Source organism: Wasmannia auropunctata, unplaced genomic scaffold (assembly GCF_000956235.1).
Source record: "Wasmannia auropunctata unplaced genomic scaffold, wasmannia.A_1.0 LD334294.1, whole genome shotgun sequence".
Classification (NCBI taxonomy): Eukaryota; Metazoa; Arthropoda; class Insecta; order Hymenoptera; family Formicidae; genus Wasmannia; species Wasmannia auropunctata.
Genome location: NW_012028596.1, coordinates 78,037 through 87,916, shown reverse-complemented (window position 1 = coordinate 87,916; position 9,880 = coordinate 78,037). Strand labels below are relative to the sequence as shown.

At 35.1% G+C, this 9,880-nt stretch overlaps 1 protein-coding gene across 2 annotated transcripts; it reads left to right on the top strand.

Annotated features, from left to right (window-relative positions):
* The first annotated feature begins 929 nt into the window (after nucleotides 1-929).
* LOC105458825 (syntaxin-6) lies at nucleotides 930-8,774 on the top strand. 2 transcript variants are annotated; one of them, XM_011704390.1, is made up of 7 exons: nucleotides 931-1,030; nucleotides 2,482-2,696; nucleotides 2,933-3,027; nucleotides 3,390-3,449; nucleotides 4,908-5,140; nucleotides 5,382-5,476; nucleotides 8,368-8,774. In XM_011704390.1, the coding sequence occupies exons 1-7, from the start codon at nucleotides 996-998 to the stop codon at nucleotides 8,442-8,444; spliced, it is 810 nt and encodes a 269-aa protein (XP_011702692.1). In that variant the 5' UTR covers nucleotides 931-995; the 3' UTR covers nucleotides 8,445-8,774. The 2 variants fall into 2 exon arrangements, with proteins under 2 accessions (XP_011702691.1, XP_011702692.1); XM_011704389.1 differs by lacking the exon at nucleotides 8,368-8,774 and having other exon boundaries at nucleotides 930-1,030; nucleotides 5,382-6,238.
* Nucleotides 8,775-9,880: the final 1,106 nt, after the last annotated feature.

Sequence of the window (9,880 nt, the reverse complement as noted above, 5' to 3'; positions counted from 1 at the left end):
CTTTTAACAATATTTATGATCCTTTGTGCATCTCCACAGATGCGTAATTAAATTTAAACTATAGTTTAAATAATATATTATTTAATTATAATGTAACATTAAAATTACTCCAAATTTATTATGACAAATAAGTAATTTACGTATAAAGCGCGGCAACTTATTTCTTACGATAAAACATAATAAAAAATAAAAATTGTTCGTTAATTATTATGTAACAATAATGTTCTAGAATGTTTTATTAATAAGATCTTCTCGAGAAAGCATATATGCTTCGTATTAAAGGACACGGAAGAGATCGCCGGTTCCACGCAAAAGGTCGACGAGACCACTCTCACGCTTCTCTCTGATAATACATTATACATATAATTGACTGTATAATGCACCGCCAGTCCAAAAATGAGGCGCGCAAAAGCGTCATCGCGGCGGTATGAACGGCACGGCACGTTCACGCGCGGCGAATCAATAATCGCGGCCGGCCGCCATCGCGCGCGTCGTCGCACGTCGTCGCGCCGCGACGCGCCGCGACGCGCCGCGACGGGGCGCGCGCGTCCACGAGGGTTGAGTCGCATAAATACCGATGCGCGGCGCCGGAGCCGGAGCAGACGTCACGGTAGCTCGCGCGCGAGTGCGAGACGGTGCGAGTGCGGGGCAGAGTCCACTCCACCACTCTGAGAGATCCGCGCTCCCTCACGACTCACCGACCGTCCGCGCGCCGCGTTGGGCACCCCGCGAGGCTAGTCACCGGAGACAACCGGAGGACGGGATCGTCGCGCACCGCGGAGGGTCCCAGCCGCACGCGAGGCCCAGCCGCGAGCGCGCCGTTCTCCTCGGCGGAGGACCTCCGGTCGCGCTCTCGAGACTCTCCTCGTCGTCCCCACCGATGAGCGAGCGGCCGAGGCGCGAGCGCGCTTCCACCGAGGGTGCCGCGCGGCCGTCGCGGCGAGACGCCAGGCCGCGGTCCAGGCTTTAAATTCAAAGACGGAGCGGTTGGAGGAATGACGCTGGAGAACCCGTTCTTTGTCGTCAAGGAGTAAGTGCGCCGCGGGGAACGTGTGTGCCGTCGAGAGAGTGCCATCGATTTTCCGTCCGCGCGATCGCGACGGGTGCAACTCGCGCGAATCGCGACGAGATAGAGAGAGAGAGGAAAAAGGAACGGCGTCTCTTTTTTCGAGTACGCGTGAATCCCCAGTGTGTCATCGTCGTGGATATTTTCCTCTCTCGGGAGAGGGTTGAAGAGGGGCAATGGAGGGTAGGGATCGCGCGCGGCGCGATGAGTGAGCGCGCGCGGGGGAGGAGCGAGCGCTTGCAAACACGCCGATAACACACGGCCGCCGACCGATAAGATCCCGTATCGCCGCGATATCGCCGGATTAGGCGTGAATTTACGCGAGATAGCAGATTTTAATTCGGGACGTTATCGCTCGACTCTTCTTGTTTTAAGGAAATCGCTTCTCGCGATAGCGCGACAGTTATCTCCGGCTGACATATTGCCCCGACATCAGGGACAACACTCGGACAGTGACAGACCGATACGCGTGATGGATCCTCCGTATAAATGTTGCAGATTGCAGAACGTTGCGCGTTGACAGCGTCTGTTGACAGCTTCTGTCGGCGCGATTCTTTCGGCGAAAGAAACAACGGAGCGGTCCGCGCGGATCGGCACTTCTCAATCGCAGATATTTTAATCTATGATTTTTTTTTTCTAATCGAGCACCAGTTCGCGTAGTATTGAATAATTAATAGTTATTAAATAATTCAATAATTATTGGATAATATAATTATTGATATTACCTTATTATTATGTCTTATTATTTCAATAATTATTAGATTATTTATTAAATAATGTAATAATTTAATAGAGCCCTCGAACGTGAGCGAAAGAATATATAATTTCCTTTAATAAAATTTAATTTAATGCAGAGTTTATTTAAAGTTAGCGCTGCAATTTAAAATAACAAATGTCAGCAAATTTAATAAAGCATTATTGCATAAACATGGCATTATTACGTAATTGCGTTATAATGAATAATATAACGTAATATGAAATATTGCAAGAGTTGTTATATACATAAATGAAGAATCGCAAAGGCAATTGTCTAATTATTAAATATAAATAATTAGGCAGAAATTTAAAAGAGAAAGGAACAGATAGTAGAAAAAGAACAGATCTTGCACTCTGAGTAAATTTGCATAATTGTGTAAAAATGTATTCATAAAGCTAAATTATTTTATATATAAATGTGAATTTAGATGAACATAAATGTGCGTGTGTACTTAAGCATAAATGTATGTGAGTTTAATCAGATTTACTTTGAATTTAAAATTCGAATTGTGATTTTGGACTTTAAACTTGCCATGTTATATTAATCGACGCATCGTCGATTGATTTACATATGCTTATGCTTTATAATTGTGCGAATGTTTAGATATAAGGCTATCAAACGTAACCGGCGGCGTCTTAATTGGCTTGGACTGTTTCAGCGAGGTGTGCAAGGCGTTGAACAAGAATCGCGGCTTGTACGGGCGCTGGAGCGAGCTGCAGAATGTCTCGATCGCGTCGCCGACCGGCGGTATACCGCTGAGCGGCTCGGCCACAGCGATCTCCCGTACGGACGAACTCGATTGGACCACCACCGAGCTGCGGAAAGCGCTTCGTTCCATCGAATGGGACCTCGACGATCTCGAGGACACTATCTATATCCTTTTTCAATCTGCAACTCATTCCAATTTGCTGTAATCGAATTTGGAATTCGATCCGCGTGAACGTACTTGAGATTTGGATTTGACTTCGAATCCGTACTTAAATGCGCTCGAGTTTGAATTTTGGATATATATTTAGGAATTCAAACGTTGAAATTCGTATCCAATTAAAATCTAATCTTCTATCGAATCTGAATTTTCTATATCGTCCTTAATGTGTGTGTGTGTGCACGTATCGTTGAGAAGAACCCAACAAAGTTCAAGATCGACAACAAGGAGCTGACCGTTCAGCGGAGCTTTATCGAGCAGGCGCGAGACGAAGTCAAGGTAATTAATTAAACATCTCGTATACTTAATATAACCGTTCTATATGTATGCGGAGATAAATGTCGAGATTTCTGTGTGACAATCAATTGAAAGTTGTCGCCGCGCTACGATTATTAAATTTCTAATGTCCACTTTCAAAATATCTTTTCGATAATCACTCTATCATTACGTAAGATAAATTACAATGTTTAGTAGTATAATTTATTGTACATAATCACTGCGATTATATCTCGCTACATCTTTGCTATTACGATTCATAGCCACGCAATGCTTACATTATATTAACCCACGTTCACGGAAGCGCCCGCGTTTTGCGAGACTAATATCACCTTAATGCTACTCGCTTGTTAAACCTTTCGCAGATCATGAAGGACAAATTGAACTTGAGCAGGAGCCGGGATCGCGACAGCACGGCGAGACAGGTTTGTATATATTATACATTGCGTTTCGCTTTACGTTATAATATTCCCGGCATATCTGTATCATTAACTGTATTTAGCTGTAGCATGCCAGGTATTAGATTGTATTACATATACATACGTTGCTACCGAAAATACGTTGCAATCGAATAACGTAAACAGTATATCAGAATAATCTAACAAGAAAGAAAGAAATACAAAAAAAAAGAATAAAGACGATAAAAGAAATTAAGTAAAGAGTAAAAATTAGTGAGAAAGATATGAATCGGGAAATATATGCATGTTCAGCAAAAATCTGTCAATTTCGATCATTTTGCAAAGAATGAAAAAACTAATGTCGACAAATGATCTATCGTTAAACTTTTATCTATTAAGAATGTACAGCACTTACGCATCATACTCTTCTATGGCATTTAATATAGCACTTTGTATCACATGGAAATACTTCTTGTATGTCTTGAATGACCATAATATGCTATACAGATTAAAATTCAAAGGAGTGCATTTCAATTTAAATTCTTCACGATTTAACCTGTACTTTCTTATGGACGTAAGGATTTTTTTTTTAAAGTCTGATGTTTTCTTGCAAAAACACTCGTAATCTAAATAATTAGCACATCGCAAATTAAAGCCATAAACCTAAATTCGAGTTTGAATTTCAACTTAAATCGAATACGAATTTTTCTGTTAAGACTTGATTGAATCTGCATTCGCAGTTTTCAATTGCGAATTTTCCTTTATTTATTTCCCTTTGTTTATTTTATACAGGAATTAATGCTAAATTAATAAAAGTAGGCTTTCATTTTCTTATCTTTGAGATAAGACGAATTCTCAATTATTTATTTTCACCAAATTTAAAGCGGATTTTTTCAAGTTAAAATTAAAATTGTTTACAAACATAGGCAATTCGCAGCTGTTTTCAGCTTTATTCAGCGACAGTGACATCTGTCGGTACTGCGTCCAATTTTTTTGTCGGTATTGAACATTATCATTTTGCTACATTAGTTGACGCAGTGACTCAGTAACTCTAACCTCAACAAACTGATTCGTCATGTCTTGTCAATTAGCGTTATTTTGACAGTTCGCGCGTTGTGGAATTGATAAATCGGTCTACCAACACTCGTAAACGACAATGGTATACACGGTATTCAAACCTTTCATTATCGAAGCTCGATTAAGTTTCGCAGTAATTAGAATTTGTCTCGGAGAAAATCGTATCTCCGAGAATTCGCAGGAGACAATTTTTAGCCTTGGCTTTTAATTTAATTTGTGATAAATTCCATATATTTTTGTTTCTTTTATTAATGACTTCGCAATTATCAAATTTTAAACATTAAATATGTGACACGTATGGTCTGAAAATGTATATAAATATAAGTGAATTTAATATGAATTTGTTAATGATTTTGTTGTATCTATTGACACTTGCATTACGATACTTAGTTTATTATATATTTTTAGCCGCTTTTGGACAACAGCCCGGCGAGGGTGCCGGCCAATCATGGCACTACTAAATACAGCAAGCTAGAAAACGAAATAGATAGTCCAAACAGACAGTTTCTCAGTGATACTATTCAGCAGCAGAATTCTATGATAATGCAGCAGGACGAACAGTTAGACATGATTGGGGAAACAGTCGGCACATTAAAAACAGTATCCAGGCAAATCAACAGTGAACTGGACGAACAAGCTGTGTGAGCAAATGTCATTCTTATTACGTTCTTTAGAGTTGCTTAAAAAAAATTACACTGAATATTAATACCATAATCAAACTTTATGATCCCTTGCAAGTAAAATATTAAAAATTACATATAACGATAACACTCTGTTGACAATAATGAAATATATATTAATTATTAGTTTAATTATTATTAGATTATTATTTATATATATCATTATTATCATTACGACAACATCAAGATAAAATCCTTACAGGATGTTGGATGAATACGGGAATGAGTTAGAGACGACAGATTCCAAGTTGGACGCTACTATGAAGAAGATGGCCAAGGTGCTGCACATGAGTAATGGTAACTATAACAATTACATTCCCGCCCCTACTACTCCGGTGACATCCAGCGTCACTGATCTCGTCTCTGATAACAAACCCTCCTCTCTCTCCTCCCTATCCAACACGATCGCCAATTGTTTTTTGTGTTCCAGCGATTAATTGGTGCTAATTGTCCTGCGCCTTTAAACAGTTCAAGGGTACCAATAAAAGATATTGTAACTGCATTTTCGGATACATTTTCAACCTTAATTTAAATAAAAACGCAAGCTAAATATAAAAAGATAAATATATAAAATAAAATATATAACATACATATATGTGTATAGAAGGAGATACAAATAATACTTCTAAAATGTTACAGTACTTTTTTATTGATGCCATTGAATTGTTTTTTAATCCCTTAGATTATTGTTTAGATGAAGGAAAGTGGTCATTTAAAATCTGGAGAATATAATTAATTCTACATATTTGTAGCGGAATTTTCGCGTTTTATGTAACAAGCACAATTTTAGGAATGCTTAGAAATTAAAAATTAGAGTTTTACAACAATCTCCCATTAAATTAGAAAAAGATGAGTCTTAAATTTGTTTAAAAACTCTATTGTTGAAGAGAGGGAGATGTTGCACATGTTGGGTAGTCTACATGTAATGTATGTAACATATTACTGCAAGATTAGCTGTTGTATAATGTGGACTAATATCACCATTCCAAAAAATTATTTACTAAATTATGTCTAAATTATTTAAAAAGTATTATTTTGTGCCACTGTATTAATTATATTACATATTTTCTGTTATTTATATTTTAATTGAATTCTTATTGAATTATTTTCATAGTATAATTTGATTACTGTTAATACTTTTAAAATTAAGATATATTTTTATAATATATTTTGATTATATCTTGTATAATTGAATAATTTTTAGTAAATAATTTATTAGCTAGCTGATATTAATAATAATTGGTGATCATTTTGATCTAATAATATTTAATAATTAGAGATAATTTAATAGCTTTCTTTTTTAATTCTAATACCCAGAAATAATTTAGAAATATTTAGTAAATAATAGATTAATTTTATAAATTATTCGTGCTAATAAAAGTAACTAATCTAAATATTAACATTTTTTGTTTTGGTCCAATGACATTAATCACTGTTTTACATTTTTGTTATGCCTTTTCCACTAATTACAATTAGCACTAATTGTAAGTAGACATAAAATAACGATGAAAATAAAATTAAGAGATCCTTTAGATGCAGACGAATAATATTTTGTGGCATAGATCATTGTAGATGAATATATTATAACGGCCAGTGTAAATTTTAGAGAAGTATTACACAAGACCTAATTAATTTTAACTGTTGCTACGTAAGTTTACGTAGTTTGTTATAATGGTAATTACCAAAGATATCGAGCCCTCTTTTGACAAATGTGAATGTAGTCAATCAAAATCGGGACGGACCAGATATCCGTGGGATTATTGTTCGTAGAATTGTATGTTGCAGAATAGTGTGGTTATTCGACATAAACTTAAGCACTAGAGAAATGTACAGGATAATCTCGAAAGATGTATTTCAGTTCTATATTCGTGAATAGATTGAAAAAATAAATGCATAAGTAAATGAAATAATTTAGAAAAGATAAAGATTCAACATGATAGTTTAGAAAACATATGAATATGAAAAATAATTGAACAATTTAAAATCTTGCAAAAAAGCTGATTTGAAAGATAAGAATCTTTTTTTCCAAGTAAAAAGTTAAGAAAGTTCAAAGGTATAAAAAGGTAAAATTTTAAATCTGAGAATTAAAAAAAGCATATAATATTAGAAGTCTAAGAAATTAAATTTTCTTAAGAATTTAAACATTTAAGAAAATGTATGAATAAAATAGTTGTGAAAAATTGTAGACTTCAAGAATCGGGAAACACAAAAAATAGAAAGTTTAAATCAAGAAATTTAAAGATTAAATAAATCAAAAGTGTAAATCTATCTCAGAAGAATCTTGTACAAATTATTTTATTAGAGATTATCTTGAAATTGAAGAAATATAACATCTTCACAATCAGAATGAGAGATTTTCAAAATTGAAAAAACTATATAAGAAAAATGTTAAAATACATATATACGTATAACAATAATTATATATATTTCTTTGTTGGAGAAGACAGTTGCACGAGACAATTAATATGTCTGCGAATTGAGAGAGAGAGCGTAGATTGTAATTGTAATCGAATGAAGACGTAGTATCATTGTTATCTTTTTTTTTTCTCGTCGACGACCAATTGTGAAAAAAAAGAAGAAAATAGAATACATTGACGAATAAAACACAAGAACCAATTTGTATTGTGAGCTGTAAACAACTGTAAATATTCCTGCTTCCTTAATTTTTTTTTAAATTGATATCTACGATTTCTCACGAAATTATCTATTTATACGAAGTTAAATTTTAAAAATCCTATAAAAGTTTTTAAAGTAGTGTGTACTGAAAGAATGCAATAAAATAATTAAATAATAATATGTGCTACGTTCCTAAATAGTTTATAAAGTTTTTAATATATGTACATATTTCATAATTTCGTGAGTAATTATATAAATGTTATAATTGATTTCATCAAAATCTTATAGATTTTATTTTATTTACCATAAATATAATTTTACATATATAAAATTAAAATTAAAAATATGTTTGCCATGTTTTTTTTTGCGAGCAAACTTAATGTAGGTGTTAAAAATTATTCCAAAATCTCGATGTAGTCTTTGTCTAGTATCAGGTGGTCAGGATGTTATCGTTAATCACGATACCAGTATCTCCATAGAAACATTATCGCATTTTAATCTGGTAAATCATTCATATCGATCTAGTAAGAGTCTCGAGTGACGCATGTGATGTTACTTTCCGTTTGTTTTAGATCGGGGTCAATGGGTAGCCATTGGAGTGTTGACTGCTATATTGGTGTTTTTAATCATTTTATTCATAATTAAATGAATCATCTCTCGTGTCTCCTCTAGCTTCTTACCCCCTTTTCTCCTTTCCTACAATAAAAAATTACTTTTGTAGCGTTAAATGTAATCTAAGTCCGTTTGACCTATTACTGATAGCGAGATTTTATGAATAGAAATAAATACAGAGTTACAATAATTTATAATGGTCTTCTCTTAAGTGTCATTTATCGTTAATAAGTACATAACAGTATTTTCTATAATTGCCTATATAAACTATTTAAGCATTCATATCATATATTATAATTATAATAATGTTGTGTAATATAAAATATATTAAAATTGTTTCTTCGCTAACAAAACATCTCCAATCATATATATGCTTCTTTTTTTTTTAAGATAACGTATAAAATGATTTACGAAGTTGATCGAGAAAATTTAATATTATTTTGAAAATTTAAAATTTATTCGGATATATTATTTCTTTCGGATTTATTGTTCCAATAATATACAAATTGATTAAAGAAAACATTTTATCAACTTCGTGAATAACTGTAAAAAATATAGAAGTAGTATTATTATTTATTGAGTTGAAAGGAAAGTAATGGCGTATTTTTAGCTTAAAATTGGAGCAAATTTATTTGTACTTACAAACAGCTTTAATCATCAGTATCGTCAGTATCATCACGCACAGCTTCATTAGGAATAGGGATATAATCGCCATTGTTTTCTGCAATCTTTTGCCATCTTTCAGGCAACTCCATAATTCCTTGCTCGTAGAACTCGGGTGTTTTCTCGACGAAGAATTGTTGAAGTTGACTCTTGCAGTCCTCCAAAGAAGTGAACGTCTCACCATTAAGGAAGCCTTGCAAGGAACGGAACAGATGATAGTCTGAAGGATTAATATCCGGTGAATGTGCTGGGTGCGGTCCAATGTCCCAGCCGAGTCGCAATAATTTCTTCCGAGTGGTTAAGCAAGTGTGAGGCCTAAAGGAATGATGGAACAAAACCTTTTCATTTCCATCCGCACCGCTCAATTCTGGCCGTTTTTCCGCAATAGCTTTCTCCAGTTTGTCTAATTGGGCGCAGTACTTGTCCGCATCAAGCCGTGTGTTCTTCGTTTGTTCCGGAAGGAGATCGTAATACACGACACCCTTCCAGTCCCACCAAATATACAGCATAAACTTCTCCCAATTAAGCCTAGGCCTTTTTGAAGTCAACGACTCTTCTCTGGCTTGTTCGCTCGCGGTGTTCTTCTTCTTATAATAGCTAATCCATTTTTCACCGCTCGTTATGAGTCGTTTCAAAAATGGGTAACATTGATTGTGTCGGAGTAACAATTCGCAAACGGAAATGCGGTCGATCAAATGTTTGTCGCTTAACTTCTTCGGTACCCAAACATCCAAACGATTCACATATCCCAGCTTGTACAGACGGTCGATGACGGTTCCGTGCCGTATCTTGACTATCTTGGCGATCTCC

What these genes read in the sequence shown, in the direction of transcription:
- LOC105458825 (XM_011704389.1), top strand. Translation starts at nt 996, where the DNA reads ATGACGCTGGAGAACCCGTTCTTTGTCGTCAAGGA. An exon ending in AGGCGCGAGACGAAGTCAAG is followed by an intron (nt 3,028 to 3,389) that starts GTAATTAATTAA and finishes AACCTTTCGCAG; the next exon opens with ATCATGAAGGACAAATTGAA. An exon ending in GAACTGGACGAACAAGCTGT is followed by an intron (nt 5,141 to 5,381) that starts GTGAGCAAATGT and finishes AAATCCTTACAG; the next exon opens with GATGTTGGATGAATACGGGA.